General features: G+C 37.9%; 1 protein-coding gene across 1 annotated transcript in view; it reads right to left on the bottom strand.

The window, feature by feature from the left end:
- Positions 1-9,813: 9,813 nt before the first annotated feature.
- The window catches only part of arhgap10 (Rho GTPase activating protein 10), a 66,034-nt gene continuing 57,080 nt past the window's right edge, over positions 9,814-18,767 (bottom strand). Inside the window, exons 20-23 of the mRNA XM_041260210.1 lie at positions 18,576-18,738; positions 15,848-15,967; positions 14,241-14,332; positions 9,814-11,067 (exon numbers count right to left, since the gene is read on the bottom strand). Of these exons, the coding sequence (XP_041116144.1) occupies positions 10,979-11,067; positions 14,241-14,332; positions 15,848-15,967; positions 18,576-18,738 (464 nt within the window). The 3' untranslated portion in view covers positions 9,814-10,978. The remainder of the gene's footprint in view (positions 11,068-14,240; positions 14,333-15,847; positions 15,968-18,575; positions 18,739-18,767) is intronic.

The following is an 18,767-nucleotide window of genomic DNA, read 5'->3' as shown; positions in this document are numbered from 1 at the left end:
GAACTCTGGGACAAAGCTGTTGAAAGGCACAGATCAGGGGGTGGGTATAAAAAAATACCAAAGGCCTTGAACATCCCTTGGAGCACAGTCAAGACAATTATTAAGAAGTGGAAGGTGTATGGCACCACCAAGACCCTGTCTAGATCAGGCCGTCCCTCCAAACTGGATGACTGAGCAAGAAGGAGACTGATCAGAGAGGCTACCAAGAGGCCAATGGCAACTTTACAAGAGCTACAGGCTTTTATGACCAAGACTGGTCAAAGTGTGCATGTGACAACAATATCCTAAGCACTCCAGAAATCTGGCCTGTATTTTACGTAAAAAATCCTACCTTGAATCCCATTTGAATTATGCAAAAAAACACTCAAGAGATTCTGTAGCCATGTGGCAAAAAGTTTTGTGTTCTGACTAAACTAAAATGGAACTTTGTGGCCTAAATGCAAAGCGTTATGTTTGGCACAAACCCAACACAGCACATCACCCAAAGAAAACACCATCCCTACTGTGAAGCATGGTGGTGGCAGCATCATGTTATGGGGATGTTTCTCATCGGCAAGGACTGGAGCACTAGTCAAGATAGAAGGGAAAACGAATGGAGCAAAGTACAAAGAAGTCCTTGAGGAAAACCTGCTGCCCTCTGCAAGAAAGATGAAACTGGGATGGAAGTTGACCTTTTAGCATGACAACGACCCAAAGCACACAGGAGTGGCTAAGGAACAAAAAGGTAAATGTCCTTGAGTGGCCCAGTCAGAGCCCCAACCTAAACCCAACCAAAAATGTGTTGCATGATTTGAAGATTACTGTCCATCAACGCTCCCCAAGGAACTTGACAGAGCTTTAACAGCTTTGTAAAGATGAATGGTCAAATATTGCTAAACCTAGATTTGCAAAGTTGGTAGAGACCTATCCCAAAAGACTGACAGCTGTAATTGCTGCCAAAGGTGCTTTCACCAAGTATTAACTCAGGGGGGTGGAGACTTACCCAATTCTGATCTTTCAGTTTTGTATTTTTAATACATAATTTTGTTCTCAATAAAAAGTTTTTTCCCCTTAACAGTGTGGAGTATGGTGTGTAGATAAGTGGGAAAAAAATCCTCATTTAAATGCATGAAACTCTGAGGCACTGACACAGCAGAATGTGAAAAAAGTTTAATGGGGTGTAAACTTTCTATAGGCACTGTGTGTGTGTGTGTGTGTGTATATATATATAACCTGGCTGCCTTACATAATAACACAGCCATAAGTAAAGCATTCCTTACATAGCAGTAAGGCTGCTCTGTTTTTTTTTTTTAAGCAGAACTTATTGATAAAAAGACATGCTTCTTACTTTTTGGCTACCAGATACCCCCAGACTAATAGCAGACTGTACTGAAAGCAGAGCAAACTGCCAGGGTGACTGGCTTAAAAAAACCTTCTGCACAGTCGAGGAACAGGTATTCATAGACCCTGACGTATCATGCTGTGGCAATGGTTATAGAAAACACTTTAATATAAGGACAGCAGAGTTATATAAATTCCAGTGGAATTGCTCTTCTGTATATGGTGTTTCACTTACCGCATAGTCATCATGCATCTGTGGCTAAGCTATACAACTATAAAATTCATTAGAAAAGAACTGGAAAACATGATGGTATTCAGATAGTGCTCAAATGAAATTCTATTGTAATTCACATGAGTCAGAGGCCATTATTTTAAATGATTCTAATACAAGGCAAGTGAAATGCAAATATACTTAAACCCTGGAACCAAAGCATATTGCAGATATTTTTTTTTTTTTTTTTTTTTTTTTTTTTTTTTCTGGTATATGGTTAACTACAAATATTATAACATTGGGACATCAGAAGTTTGAATTGGTAAAACAGGCCCTGGAAACAGTGCTGTGCCAATACATTCTGGGTAGTTGGAACACTGAATGGTAATGGCTACTGGTTGTAATTAATTTGTAAAGCCGTTGTGAGGTTTAGCTTTCAAAGAGTACTATGCAATATAAACAAACTTGGTTTTATAATCCAATGGTCTGATGACCAGTCAGTAAACAATAACAAGCTTGCAATACACAACAATGTGTATTACACAGAAGTGAAAAGGGTTGCAGTCCCACAAATAATAAGCACAGTACTAAAACACACAATTAGACACACATACGATCACAGGGCCAAACAAAGTGAGTGCTCTCAGTGTTTGTGGTGAAGAACAATATAAATACGTGCTACAGTGGGTAAGTGTTGTCTGGATTTATTCCTGGCCTATAGTGACAGCTCCGGAATGTGTTAGCCATCTATAAACACACAAGTAACAATTATAGACAAGACAAACAAAACAAACACTCACGATTATTTATTTTGCGCACTGCACGGGTCCTTCCAGGTTAGGTTTCGTAACCAAAGCAAAGGAAAAGAATCCTGATTCTCCGGCCCCTTTATGCTGTCATGCATGACCTCTTGGTAAACGACTGCAGCTGTTTTTATTGCTTGCAGCTGCTACCTCGTTTACCCTTCAGGTCAATACGTTCCTGCAGTGGAGTCTCGCCTTCATCCAGGCTGACCAACTTCCCGACCCTGGAAATGAACTGTCAGGTCAGCCCGTTTCAAGACTTTCCCTTTCGTTATTTTGTGCCTTCACAGGTCGGGAGGGAGATTTCTAACCAGAACTCATTATATTTCCGTCACACTAACACACAGAATGGTTGGCATCTCATCTCTCTGCCCTCATTTCCAGAATATGGGGTGCAAACGGTGCTGAGAATTCAATCCAACAACATCTTCCTCATTAAGAACTACCATCTTCTCCTTTTCTCTGATCCTCAAAACTGACCAGCTTCTATCCTTGCACTGTATCCAGCTCTGATATCAACTCTCCTCTCTGCCCTTGCACATCTCTGCAGAAGCTCCTATCAATCAGGAAACCTTCACCCTCTGAACCCCTCTTCTCCGACCTATCCAGAAACATTATCACTAGGCATTGGTTCACCTCTCACCTCTCCTACCTCGTCACCAACGCAGGCCTGCCCTCCCAGTTCTACACACCCCATTCCCGAATCAGAGCAGCGACATCGCAGCAAGAGCCAGGCTCAGCCAACACGCCATCAAAGTCCTAGGGTGCAAGGCATCATTAGCAGTCGATCTTTACATCAGAACCACCCCAGCAGTCATCGTAACTGCCCACCAGTCCCTAGCTAGCTTGCCCTGAGTGGGGGTGCCCTCTCTTCCTGGTCCACCAGAGGTTTCCTCCTAAAAAAGTTTTTTTTTGCCTCTCCACAACATGGACGACGTTCATTTAGGTTGTCAATATTAATGTCTCTTTTGTCTAGTGTGTTTTTTCCCCACTTAAGTCTATGTCGTGCAGTGGCTGCAGTCTTTTCTATCCTCACACGTACGGTCATGCGGGGGGACGGGGGGCCATTTTTGGGGGGTTAGTGAGGCTCACTTTCCCTGGCCTCTCTGGGCTATGCCCTTCGAGCTGGTATTTCTGTATCGGGCCAGAGGGGACCCCTGGCCACACCTGTCACAGCTTGTGCACTTTCACTATTTTTGGAGTCTCTCTCTCTCCTTCTCAGCTGTAGACGCAAAGTCTGCTTTGCAGTCCTTCGATCTCTTTCTAATCTTTTTACTCCTTTATTCCTTCAATCCCTTATGGGTAGCTCCGTTCCCAAATCGCCACGTAAGTGGCTCAACACAGAGCGGGGGATTTTATCTATGTGTTTTCGAGTCTTGGGTCGTCGGACCAGCCTTCGGCAAAATGGTTCTCCATCTCTGAGAGCAAGACTCCTGTTCTATGCCTTTAACCACCTTCAAGTATCATAGCGCTCTCTGAGCTGTCATGAAGCACTACACTTACCACTCACCATCGCCCTGTGAAAAATAAGTTATATATCAATGCAGGACATTGGCTTTGGGTTATTGCTTGTGATGACCTATTTCACTGTTGGTTCTTAACTAGAATACTATTGGCTTCTCTTTATCTGAATGAAACTATATTTACTAATGTCTGTGCAGGCCAGCGGCATGTGGGGTGCCAAATGTAAAAAATAGCACAAATATTTTTACCTGATTTCATTCCCAGATTTAATCAAAAACATAACTGTTTTTCCTCAATTTATAAATCTTGAATAATGCATACTGTCAGATATAATTTATAAATCTGAAAATATTTAACAACTTTCAACTTTTAAATAAATATTTAACTGAAATATAAGTTAAATCCCAACTCTCGGTTTTGCAAAATAATGATTTCAATTTTAAATACATATTTAAGTTAATCCTAAATCTGTGTTGTGCATGGGCAGTTGTTGCTATCAGTAAAGTCAGTGCAGGCCAGTAGCATAGGGATTCCCCCATGAGAACCTGTGTTTCCTTTAGCACAAAGATACTCCTGGCTTACCTTTATCTCACACAGTATATAGTATTAAGCTGTCAGAAAATGGATGCTGAATTTTCAATGCCAAGGAAAAGAGCTCTCAAACTCTGAGTGACTCTACTTTTAGAGACTTACAGCAAAAATACCTGTGCAAAATAATTTATGTCCATCTTCCTTCTTTGAAGATCATCAAACAATGGTGACTGGATTTGCTAAACGGAAGGGCCAAAAAAGTGATTTCTTGATACTACTTTACAATGCCATTGATATTCTGTGGGAACAAGATTCTTTACAAGGATGCCCATCATCAACAGTATATATCAATGGCTTTTGCCCAGAGATCTCAAACTCTGAGTGCCTCTACTTTTAGAGTAATCAAAGAGAGACCAGCAGGTTGCAGTTGAATTCATATAACCGGTGACCGCTATGATGTAGACATAACTTCCTCCTTTAAGGGGGAATAAAGAGCTCACCTGGGTTCAAAATCAGGAGTCTCTGTGGCACGAGAATATGTCCCATTTGATGGCTTGCAAGTACCTGATTGGAAGGTGTTTTGTTCTAATGCCAACAATAAAGGGAATCGGCTACATTATACATTATCTGAGTGAGTTTTGGACTTCTGATCACATCAGTCTTCCCTTTGAACTCCATCTTGTCCTTGGTGGCATGAACAAAGACCTAGGTAAAACAATCCACTTGACAAAATAAACTGTTAGATTTCTTCCAAATTTGAGCTGTATAAAGCATGAGGAAGCAGACAATAGGATTATTGCTCACATTAATCATGCTGCTTCAGAAATGGACTATGAGAGAGCAGTTGTGCAGGCAACTGACACAGATGTATACCGTGGCCGAAGAGTTTAACTAGCTTGTAATTATTCTATTGCCCCTCGGCCACAATCTGCATGATTTTATTAAATAGTGGATGGGGCCTCCCATCCAAACTACCAAACAGTACAAAACAAAAACACGGCATCATATACAATACATAAATCATAATACACAAATACAAAATAACCCTGTTCTAAAAATAAACACATAATACATTCAAACAGCAGGGCCTTCCTACCGCCCTGCTACACTTTCCTACAGGAATTATGGGTTCTGAAGAAAGAAAGGCATATTCAAAGCCATCTGATTTTTAAGCAACTAAGTTCTAAATTTAAGATTTCAGAATCCGCTCTAACAGGCCTACTGCTTAGTGCTTATATTTTTACTGGTTGTGACACAGTCAGTTATCCTCTCAGGAAAGGGGGAAAAAAAAAAAATTGCAAAACTGGCCTTGCAAGCTTTGGTGAGATACCATATCATGCAGGTGAAAAAGTGTTTGACAATGTTATATCAGAGGCAAAATAACTATTTGTAAGGCTCTACGGCAGAGAGAAATTTGACACTCTACAGACTAAGAGCCCATCTTCAGAACAATGTCTGCCAGAGCAGACTTTAGAAGCTTGAATCCTACCACTCATTCTTTTCATCTGCATGCATTGCGTGCTCTTCACCAAGTACATGTGAGCAAAAGTGCTCACTTGAATGATCCAACACTTTAGACTTTAGTAGAAGTGTAACCAATGGTATCCTTACCCCAGTACTAATTACAAAGTCACCTGAGCCACTGTCATTGGAAAAAAATTAATTTTGTGGGTGTAAGAGAGGACAATGTCTTCGCAATTGCAGATGTACAAAAAACAATGTCCCATGTGCACTGCAGAACCTCAAAAATGTGCCAGAATAACAGACCTGGAGGAAGATCAAAAGCTCATGGCAGATGATCTGTAGAGTCGATAAACAGTTTTAAGGACATTTCCTTTTCTTATACTTTTTACTTTTAAAAGTACATAAACAAGTTATTTCCTTATATTCAGTGAAACATAAGAAGTTAGTATATTTAGATTATTGTTAACAAAAAATAAAACCCCAAAAAACCCTGCCTAAGTCAGAAATACTGGGCCTCAACGTGGTGCAAAGGTGAATACTCATGGTGGTGGCCAACTGCAGTGTTACACATTGTTTACACAATTACAGATAAATAATAGTCAGTTATGGTCTTTCTAAGTACAACAATGACGTAAAACCAATTTAAGTTTAAAACTTTTGAGTTTTATCTTAATATTGGGCAGAATAAATATACGCCATTTTTCACTGGTTAGGCTAAACTTTGCTGCTTGATATACTTTTTGCAAGAGCAGAAATCTGAGCAGACCTCATCAGTTTTACTTCTCAATACCTATATTTTGGTGAAACAAAGCTCGAAATATGCGATACATTTTGGACCCATTCTACCCAGATTTGCCCTACACGGTTCCCAGACTATGAGGAAATAAAAGCAAACAAGTTTAATTCCAAAAGTTAACGAAACAAACTTCAAAAAAGCCTTCTGTGCTTATAAAACACTACAATTAAAAAATAACTAACTGACATTGTTTAATTATAGTTATTACATTTTTTGGCACTATTACTGGACTGGATTTTACCTTGGCATACGCAAATTACGTGGATGATAGTTATTACATTTGTTGGCACTATTACTGGACTGGATTTTACCTTGGCATATGCAAATTACGTGGATGATGTACTGCATCAGATATGAGGACTATAGATTTTTCTACATCACACAATAAATACAGTAGCCTGAATCAGTGGAAATAATAATAATAATAATAATAATAATAAAAATCTAGAAGGTGGCTAAATACCATTATGTTGTGCTCCAATATAATATATATATAGTATGACACAAAGGACATTTACAAAAGACTTCTCATCAAAATGATTGTGTGCTTCAGTATTTTAACTGTGCATTACTTGTCACAGTGTTTCCAGGCACATTCGTTTTTTGTCTCTTAATTAACCACTAAACTTTTTTATATTTACATTTGCCAGTGTTCCACTTTATTTGTTGCATGATTGTGTGTGTGTGTGTGTGTGTGGGGGGGGGGGGGGTAATGAAAAAAAAAAATAAACACAAGTTTTCATTTTATTTTACTTTTTAAAAATATACTTAAGCCACCATAGTTTGGCAAAGCTGCATTTAGTTATAGAGCATTATGTAGATTTTTCCTATGGAAGCGATATGTATTAACCTGGCCAGCTGGTTTATAGGGATTTCTTCTTTAAGGGAAAGCATGCTCTTTCATTAGTCCAAGAAAAGTGATTGAGAAATGAACTGGAATGAAAACTAGAAGATATAGGGGGTCCCCAGGACTGGGTTTGTGAACCCGTTTTAAACCAATGTTTTTTTCTCAAAAATGGCCTGCCTCTTAAATTAGAGTATAGTGATGCATCTATTAAAATCACCAAGAACAGACAAACAGAAATGTTACTGCCCGATCTCGAATCATCTGTGACATACAGGCAGCCATTTTCAAAGTGGGAGATGGCAAGTAATAAAGAGGGCTCCTTCAATTCAGAGGATGATGACTAGGAGAGATTTGTTATTGTTACAGGCATTTTAATTTACAAATATACAATATGCTTTACCAATATGCATAATAGTCAAGTTTGTAGCATTTAATTGCAAAAAAAATGAGTATTCCTTTATATAAATGGCTCTAATATGCATAACTGAGGTATCTTTGTAAGTGCATCTTCATTTGATTCCCCCCCCCCCCCCCAAATTGAGGATGGGAAATTTGGGCTGTGTCTTAAATTCGAAGGGATAATAATATAAGTGCTTTGTGGTGCTGGTCCACTATGAAAGTGGATCATCACCACAAAGCACTTTACAAGATATGAGACTAGGGTGTGTGAACTATGCGTCAGCTGCAGAGTCACTTACAGGAATGTCTCACCTGAAAGACAGAGCACAAGGAGGTTAAGTGACTTGCTTAGGGTCACACAATGAGTCAGTGGCTGAGCTGGGATTTGAACCGGGTACCTGCTGGTTACAAGCCCATTTCTTTAACCACTGGACCACACAGCCTCCTATTAAAAAAGCATCCCTGGAAAATCCAGTTTTTTTAATTTACCAAGAGTTATTTTTAAGAGACCATTGTTGAAATAACACAGCACCACTGTTGTTTTTTTGCCCAGCTGTCGCATTCCAGGTCTCATTTGCTTACAGTATGCCTGTATAGCATACAAACCTCATTATGCCCAAAATAAATACAGATTTGTATGACCTCCACAGAATAACAGAATATTATAGGAAATATACTGTATAATACATATATACATGTTTAAAGCCCACACTAGACCTATAAATTACAGACTATTTTGTCCTATTCTTGATCGCTTGCATTGCTGCAGACCTACTCCATTGCTTAAAGGAGCAAACCCTTTACCATTAACATATCATTGGAGGTAGTGAACCAGCGTGGCTGAATAGAAGAATGAATATGGGCCAATGGAAGACAGATGCTGGAGTCTTGCACAATGCAAGTTTTATTCTACACATGGATGCTGAGAAGGCAACAGGAGGTTTAAGTATTTAAATTAATCCTGAAAAAAAAATATATCTATTGATACAGGAAATGCATTACAGAAATATTTAGGTTGAAAAAATATCTATCAAATTTAAAAATTGGACTGAAACAAATTCAGAACTGAAATGCCCTAATTTTGTAAAGAGTGCAGTAATTTGGCTCTTTCTGGAACAGAGTGCATGTTTCAGTGATGGAAGTAACAGTGCATTAGGGAGACTATGCAATTATTGTACTGGAATATGCTAGCTGATCTGAACATTGCAGTATGTCAGAGAAATAATTATTGATTTGCTCAGATAACCTGTCTTCCCAATGTTTGGATGATTCACACACACCTTTATCAACAAAGTATTCATTTTCTGATGGCTAGTAACTGTCCCTTTGAAAACTTAAACCCATTGCTCATTAAAACCCTAAGCATATCTTTAAAGAGGAGACAATTATCTATTCAGCAATACCAAGATATTTAGTAAGCAAGTGAGTTATCCAGCAACAAATCCCCCATCACCAGTTGTACTGCTTTCCTAGAAAAATAACATTTTGGGTACCATTCTACTAGTGAAAAATGGGCAATACAATCCTCACACCTAGTCTTGCTATAAAGCATTTGTTGTTTCCAAGCTTTTGAACACTATTGGATGGCTTCATTATTTTCTATTAATCCTTCTAGAATCAATGAAAGCCAAGCCAGTTTATACATTTACCCCTTAGGTAGGTGTGGGCGCCCCGCCCCGCCGGGGCGGGGGGGGCGGGGGTCTATATGCTTATATACAAGATAATAAGGCACACAATTTACCAGCATTACGGGACTCAAACAGAGGTTGAAAAGGGGTCTGAAATAATCATATTACACAAGCACACATCTGTCATGATCAATAGTTTTTTCAAGGCTTTCAAAAAGTACTTTTATTTATGTATTTATTTATCAGCAACAAATTATAAATGTAATACCTGTACAGTTTTTTTTTTTTTTATTTAAAAAGGTCAATTCAATAACACACACACCAGTAAGAACAACAGTTTAAAACAAACAAAACCCAATAAATCATCATGTCTCAACAGCAGTAGTTGTGTGCAAGAAGTGCCCTGTGTGTATTTACAAAACCAAAACTACACCAGCTACTGTGTATTAACAATATTCTAACAATTACCTCTGAATGCAACTTGTAAAATAAAATAACTACAGAGCTTAAGTTAGCATCAAAAACAGTATGATTATCAGTGAGATACCACAGGAAACATACAAATCAATAACCCAAGTTCCCAAATTTTGGACGAAACCAGAAGATACCAATATAAAAAGATCCTGCTGTTATAACGGGTTTATTGAAAAGGGGGGCCCTTTGTGTAGAAGTAAACTAGTGAACTTACCCGGTACATCACACAAACCCCCATGTATTGTCTGTGTGTTTTCCTCTAGTCATCAACCTGCACTTTTCAATCTGATAATGAATTTGCACTTTGCAAATCCTGTAACTGCTGCTTTGCAATTTTATGAAAAATATGATTGAGATTTAACATGTACATTTTAATATAACACTGTATACAAAATATACCTGAATGTTTGATTTTCTTTTTTTCAAATAGATAAACTAAATCAGCACATGTTTACATATTTAACAATAAAAGCTATTCTAAATGAGCTCAATTGAACTCAACCACCATCTACATTTACCCGCTCATAACTACATGGTTTAAAATTGGCAGTATTGGATTTTTTTCACCTGAAAAGTCTAACTAGAAGAAATGTACAATGAAAGTACAGATTTATAAATAGATTTTTCTTTACATCTTGTGACATACATGTATTGCATAATATCTGCACTCTGCTCCAGTGAATCAAATATGGTAATTACAGACAAACAAGATAAACCTCATGCACAACTTACACTTTAAAATAATTCTTCCCTAAATCTTGACAAATAAAATTCTCAAAAACGAATGATTATGCTAAAATGTTACATTTAATGATTTAAAATATATTTATTTTTATTTCTTCAAAGCTACCCTTTGCTTTAAGACTGGCATAAGACAACATGGTATTTATATTTGGCAATTCTGCAATGGGGAAGCATATTGTTCTAGGGACATATTTCAAGGCGTACCAATATATGCAAAAGTCTCTTTAAAAATGGAGGGGTGGGTCACTGTTGAAGATCATGGATACCATGTATAACTCAATGTCTCCAGCATTTTGGCTATAGAAATTCAACATAGTTTATCGGAATAAGTCCTTTTTTTCCATCAAGTTTTCCTTCCAGCCACCCCGGTTCTCTGGAAGAAGTCACTTTATAAAAAGGAAAGAAAAACAAAATACATGAGTGATTCTGAAGCTTGGAACAAAGAACAACATGACTAAGCTGTATGCAAGTTACATGCCTCTCAACAAGGCATGTAAATACAAAACTATCAGAATCGTCAAAACAACTCATTCTCTACCAGGAGCGGTATATGACCTAATACAGGTACAGGTTCTCCTCATGCAAGTGGTAAAAGGTAGCTTCCAATTGCCTTTTCATTGCAGAAAAAGCAGATAATTATAATAAGAACTACTCAGAATGATGAAAAACATAAAAGGGTAAAAGAGAAATTAACAAAAATAAACTGACATCTGAAGCTTACGCTCTAAAATTATCCATAGGATTTTTGTTTTTGTTGCGTAATTATGCTTTTGATATTCATGAAACTGTTGTTGGCTTCATACAAAACTGGATCCTCCAATGTCATTAAAACAGACTGAAAAGCCTTCTTAGAATAACTAAATTGTTAAGAATTGGATTAAACAAAAAATCTCAATTTATAGTTAAATATCCCAAAATAAACATTTTTGAAGCAGTTACACATCACACAAACCCAAGACTGGTCAAATTAATGGCAGACTGCAACATGGGATTATACAGTCACAGGCAAAAGTATTGGCACCCTACATTTAATATGAGATAATTCAAGACAACATGTTCAATACAAGCATTTGGTTAAAATTATCCATTAATTAATATGACAAAACCCAAAATTTCTGGTGGTTTAGCAAACCATCTTTATTTATATATACATTATTTTTTTTAAAAAAAGCACTTCAGCAATTTCAAATATTTGTTTGTGACAAAAATATTTGCACCTTTACATTAAAAGTCTGTAAAACTTAACAGAACTAATTTGAAAATAAATTGATTGATTGAAAACCATGACACAGTCAGTAGCCATCATTTCCAACACCTGAAGAACATTTTGGCAAAACAACAGATAATGGCCAAGACAGAAGTTGGCTTTGCGTGTGAGAAAAGCACTTGTAGTAAACTACAAAAGGAAATGGCTACAGAAGAGTATCAAAGAAACATGGAAAAATTAAATCAACAAATCAGAGCAATAAATCAAGAAGCACAGAACACATTCAACTGAAATGCTTGAAAGAAGTGGACATTGAAAGAAAATTATGGGTACAGCAGGTAGGAGAATTGTCTGAGCAGCTAATAGATTAACAGCCAAGGACTTAGAAGAAAGATTTAGAAGCAGCAGGCATAAAAGTGCATGAAAGAACTGTAGTTATATGCTCATAGACCTGGCTGCAAATCTTTTAAAAAGAAAATTCATACAACAAACCGTCTAAAATTTGCCAAGAAACATGAACAGGAATCTGAAATAAAATAAAAGTTCAGGAATGGTCTTCGCAAACACCAGATCTCTATCCAATAGAAATACTGATCTGAAAAAGGCTGTAGCCAAACACTGTGTATACAATCTGTCTGAGCTGAAGGAAATATGCAAGACACAATGGGCCCAGACTTCCTCAACAAGATGAAACATAGTGTTTAACAATCATCATAAATGTCTAAAAGAAGCAATTAAAAGCAAAAAGAGACTTTAAAACGAAACTTCTGTTTGTTCTTGATAAGTATATTTTGTTAAAAGTGACAAGACATGGTGCATTTTCCTTTTTGTTTTATTAAATTTGGGTTAAAAGGTTTATTAGATGCTTGTCCTTAATCTGTTACCTTGAATTATGGTATAATAAAGCACAGGGTGCCAATACTTTTTTCTGCATCTGTATATTGAGTCTCCCGCGAAGAATGGGCAAAAATGTCACCATTCTACTTTACAAAGCTAGTAGAGAGCTATCCAAAAAGTCTAATATGATGCATCTTCCACTTCTTAATGATGGACTTCACTGTGCTGAGAAGGATTATCAGTGCCTTTTAAATGTTCTTGTACCCTTCTCCTGCTCTGTGCCTCTCTACCACTTTATCCCTGACTTGTTTTGAAAGCTCCTTAGTCTTCATGGTTGCTTTGTTGGATCACTATGTGAGTTGCAGCTTGAAAGTCTTTATATACCCGAGGGAAATTATCTACAAGTTAAACCACTTTGAGTACACACAGGCTGAAACCATTTCATTAATATTGTGACCTTTCAATCAAATAATTTGGACCTGAGCTGATTTAGCGCTGTAGTAGCAAAAGGGTTGAATATTTATGCAACTGAGATTAATCAGTTTTTTCTCTGTAAATCTTACTTATTTATATTCTATATGCATTTTTTAACTTTACCATGTGGAGCAGTTTGTGTAGATTCTGCACATAAAGTCTGATTTGAAAGCGTCGTGGAGTATGCTCAGGTGCCAACAAAATGTGAAAACTTTGCAGGGGGTGAACACTTCTGCAAACCACTGTAGGCCTGCCACTAAGTCAATTTGGGTTCAGAGCCGGTGTTAGATAGCAAGCAGCAGGCAGAGTTCTATATTATTAAAATGCAACCCAGGACTGCTAGGTTTTTCAAGAAAATGAAATCAGAGTTTCTCAGAGGAAAGTCTAACAAAGCTTTCTTCTAGTACGAAGCTGACAAATCAAACAAAAAATGTACATAATTTTGATTAGGTAGCACAAATTACTTCAATTAATCTGAGGGTTTTTCAACCATAGTGTTGAAGTATTAGATTAATTGAAGTAACTTGTGCTACCTAATCAAAATTATTCAGGACCTTTGACGGTCACACAAGTGTATTTCCTTTGTAAAGTTCTAAATTGTACCCAAATTTTATCAAATCAAGTTTTAAAACATATGTCTGTCTAACAGTACTGCAAATATATTTATTTGTTAAAAATCAACAAATAATTAAAATAAGGACTTAATCACTCAGAGTAGATAACGGTTTTCATCCTCCTCGCTACTAGATCTGGTGTTGTCTCAGCTATGAAGTTAGAAAATGACTTAAGCTGTCTTATAAAAACAGGTAGTCATACACAAGCAGACCTAAATAAAAACAAAAAAACATATCTGCATGCACTCTACTTCTCTCACGATAACCCAACAGCAGCTTCAAACTGTTTGCAAGCCCTTAATATTACATTTGTTGGCCGCTTCATTTAGACTTCTCCTGATTAGAGATGCGATTTCCTGTATGGCTACAAATCCAATATGCTTGCGGTTCTGAGTGCACGACTTGCAATACTGATAATAACACTTACCTTCCTCAAATATTGCTCCGACTGGAAAAGATAACTCTGAGCTGTGCTCCGCTTCACATGAAAATACTGCTTTAGCTTTCCTGTATGTGACACTGAAAAATGAAGACGATTCAGTAACAGCAGGCTTTAGAGTACTGCACTACAGTTCAATTCAGGCTGTTATGCCTGAGATAGCATGAGATTAGTCATAACAAATGTGATCGCGCCAGCATCCAAACTAACTCAATCAACTTCTGTATGACCTAATGCTTTTTTCCTACATGACTCAAACAACTTTATATCAACAGGTAAACCTGCAAAGTATATATCAAATTATGTTTATTTATGGGTAACATGTTTTTGTAGGTTACAAAAACGGCATGATAAGTCCATACCTAGCTCTTGCAAATGATTCCAGATTCCTAAATAAATCATGTTAGGCTATAGATTTTTTTTTTTTTTGGATGCAGGGAAACTGTTATTCTCACTTTATTGACAGGGGTGCAACCAATGTTAAGCAACTTGACCCTTTGAAATTTGGAAAAATAAGAGAGGTGGCTTTTATTCGAGCATTTTTCATGACTGGGAGCCAAGCACAATACTGTAAGAGAGCAACTAAAAGCATTCAGAACTACTGTACTGCAAACATTACAAAAACTGAAAGACAAACTATTAAAACTTTGTCTTTTTTTGCACTTCTTGCTATTTTAGCAAAACATGTGGTACTCTGTAGCACACCCCAAACATCAGGTCAGACTTGGACGAGCTGGGAAGACTATTTCAAACTTAAACTTCATCAGACTGACTGAAAAAAAAAGAAAAAGCTCCAATCCACGGTTCTGGTAGTTTCACAGGATGCGAATGTATTTAGGATGGCAGTAAAACTGGACAGGGACCAGTGTTCAAGGTTCGCTCTCCAGACACATCATAATGTTTGTTTATCACAGTAACCAAATCTTAGTTTAGGAAATGATGAGCATTACATTTGAACTATGATCATTACATTCTGAGCAACTGATAATGTGAGTAAATGTTTTGACTGTATGGTGTGCATTTGTGTGTGTGTGTGTGTGTGTGTGTGTGTATGAGGACGGCAGTAGTTTACTCAGTGTTCCCAAAAACAGTAAGGCTATATGTTAATATATATTTTCATATTACTGGGATTAAAACAGCCCCAGGACTAGTCAGGTGGGTTACTTGTAGTGCCTGTTTAGATGAACAGTATAAATATGGAGTTGAAAGGGAATTTCCTCAAAAGACCTTTCTAGGCATATATTCTTCTTGTGCTTCATCACAGATGACACCTCAGTTTGTAAGAACTAATTATTTAGACTATTACATGCGATTTATTAATGATAGTGTTAATTAGTTGGATTATTTACATTTTTTTTTTTTTTTTTGCCAGATAATTGAAAAATGTGTTGATTTATACAAGATGACTTTTCTATCAGGCAAAGATATTAAAATGCAAAGTTTCACACATTTATCTTAATGGGACACAGCTTTTATGGAGGGGACTACTATAGAAGCCCTTTAAATGCAGAGCTTTCAATGGGCATGAGATTTCTCACAGGGAGTACTCAGTCAATGACAGAGCTCGGTCAAACCAACAGTAGCTGTTGTCCTACCTATCTTCCGGCTTGTCATTGTTAGTTCCTTCGGGTGAGAAGGCACCGACTGGCGATGGAGAGGTAGGGGTGGTGGTCGATGAAACATTCATCCATGGAATCATCGTTGAGCGGGCAATGCTGGGGAAGCAGGGAGTAAAAACAGTGCTCTGTGAAAAATAAATGTACAACCCCCACCCCACTAAGTTAAAGCTCAGAAAACTATGGACTACTGCCCTATGAGGGCCCAGTAAGTTTAGAACTGCATAAGCCTGTATTATTATAGCTAAATTATAGGCTGTGTGCAAAGTCAGAGTACAAGTCAATCACGACAACATCCTTTATTGGCATTTCTAAGACACATCCAGTAATTTATTTATTTTTTTGTATCGCAAACAATAGTGTTGCATGCAAGGAATACAGCTGTATGAAAATGCTGTGATTTTGGCTGTGGTTTGGAATTATGCGAACTGTCCAATAGGAATGCTTCAGCAATATCCTTGGCTGACTACATAATACAGCCTGCAGGGGTTCTGCAGAGGCCTGGGGGTTGATGTTTGATGTTTGACATAACTGGCGGAGTAGCTGCTCTATCTCAGGGAGCAAACAGCAAATTTCAGTGTTTTGTGGAAGGGATCTCAAATGCAGTCAGTGCCAAACAAACAGTACTTTGTTGCAAACTGCGGTCTTGTTTGCTTTTAGGGTCCATTAACATCCATCATGTTATTGATTTTAATTGAATACCAAGAATATTTTTGGCACGACATGCTGAAAAGCACTAAAAGGTACATTTTTGAGTACCGGGGTAACTCTGGCAAGCTTAAGGGCAGCAGAAACCGAGCCAGAGTCCAGGGACTGGTTGAGAGTGTGTATAATGGAAGGAGCAAGATCAGAAGCACAGAGACGGACAAGATTAGTCATCCAGGGGGTACGTGGCAGTAGTTGATTTCAACAGTAAACCGGAGACATCAGCAATGGAGCGAGGAGAGAAAAGAAGAGAGAGCAGGAGGGGCAACCAGAGTAGAGTCAAGGTTGTCAAGTAGTAGACTGGGTTTGTGTGGGAGAGCATTATTTGAAAAAAAAAAAAAAAAAAAAAAAAATGAAAGCATGTAACACCAACGACAAAAAATACGAAACACATCCGGTATCCATGCAGTCACATGGGATGTTGACCTTAATACACAGCCATTATCGCACTTCAGTACCTGCATAGCCTTTCACACAGGAGCTAAGACAGTTCAATGCCATCTCTGAACCAGCTTGCGAGGTGATTCAGAGACGGGATAAAATATGACGGCTCTGTGATGGTATAGACAATTCACAGATACCAAAATGCTGCATCAATCCCGGTGCTGAGCTGTCATAACTTGTCTATGTGAAAGGGGTATAAGGCATATAAAAGAATTGCGGGAAACCTTTTACATTTGACTTCCAGCTCAAGGTCAGAGAATACCAAGCAAATTCTCTGTTTTTGATGTTCTCACGATAGAAGTAGAACTGAATAATTTAAGTTCATGTATTTCTCAGCAAGACAATGGAAATGGTCCCTTATCAGAATGATTTTCTGTTGCCAAATATTTACTGTATTTTTATAAGAATGTATTTTTTCCAGGATATAAGCAGCGGTGTCCTGCTTCTTGTATCCAGTTTTACAACTGCTGGATGCTCTGGGCAAGGTGTAAAGGTCACGTTGGATTGTGGGACTAATTGAAAACATGCAAACAAGTGAAGATTGACAAAGTCTTTATACAGCTGTCAGTAGTCTTATAAATGGGGTTTCGTCATGGAATAAGAGAAAGCTCTGAGAAACAGCTGCCACTGTTCAACACAGTTTGTCTCTTTAGCACAAACCGTACAGCACAGTTTGGCCCTGTTGGGTATGCGATACGAATCTGTACTGTCTGAGATGCAGAGAAGGTATAGCTGAGCGTCAGCGGAAACACCCTCCAACTGCACCTCGCCCAGACTGTCCAGCTCAGCTATATCTGGGAAAACGTGTTTGGCTAAAATTAATTCTCAGCCGCTAAACTAGGACTGCACCCTGTGACACATTATTTACCTTACCATTCCAAATCCAAATTCCCCAGATCACATTGTGAAATATTAAACCATTTGTTGTGTATCTCATTTTAAACACCATCCGTAAATCTGGTAAACACATCTCATAATCTTTGATAGATTCAAATATGAATTCACAAATGGTGCAGTTAGTGTAGTTACTCTTTATATATGATGCTACATGCATAACAAGAATACAATAACAAATTGATCAACAGATTTCCACGTGCTTACACTGGATTTTGCGCACCTGACAAGTTAGTGTCAAAAGGATTTTGCTGGCATGGGGCACGGCAGTAATTCAATTGGTAACAAACCATTTTATTTACCCGGTATCTATTCATGGCAGGATCGTTGTAACTTAGTAACACAGACAATACTGACTACATGAGACAGAACAGACCAGACTGGGCAGCACCAAAACTATTTCTGCTTAAAAACCCTTTTGACCACACCACTTTATAATAAAACGCAAATTATGAATATAAGAAGTCCTAAAATGGCTTTAAAAAAAGTCTAGCCTGCCTCCTTTTGTTGAAATCAAGTTCAAGTATTACAGCAGTGTAGTCTTGGTCCACGTCAGGTTCTGTAGCTACTATATAGTCTAGGTTCATTAGTTATTTTTAAAACAGACAACCGTTTAGGTTGTAATCATTCCACCAATTAAGCGGTGCACGAGCAGTGTAGTTACCTAGCCCAGTCCATGAGGTCTCCTCCGTTGGCACTGAAATGATTCTTTGTGTCTTCGGGAGGGCTGCCAGAGGCAGATGAAGTGGTAGCAGTGGAAGACTGCGAGGAGACAGAATCTGTGCTGCCCAGCGAGATGTCATCCTTCACAGAGTTGGGACAATCAGCTGGGATGAGAAAAAATAAAAAAGAAGAA

This window comes from Polyodon spathula, chromosome 1 (assembly GCF_017654505.1).
Source record: "Polyodon spathula isolate WHYD16114869_AA chromosome 1, ASM1765450v1, whole genome shotgun sequence".
NCBI lineage: Eukaryota > Metazoa > Chordata > Actinopteri > Acipenseriformes > Polyodontidae > Polyodon > Polyodon spathula.
Note: the sequence above shows the minus strand (reverse complement) of the source record. Positions and strands in the feature narration are given on the sequence as shown.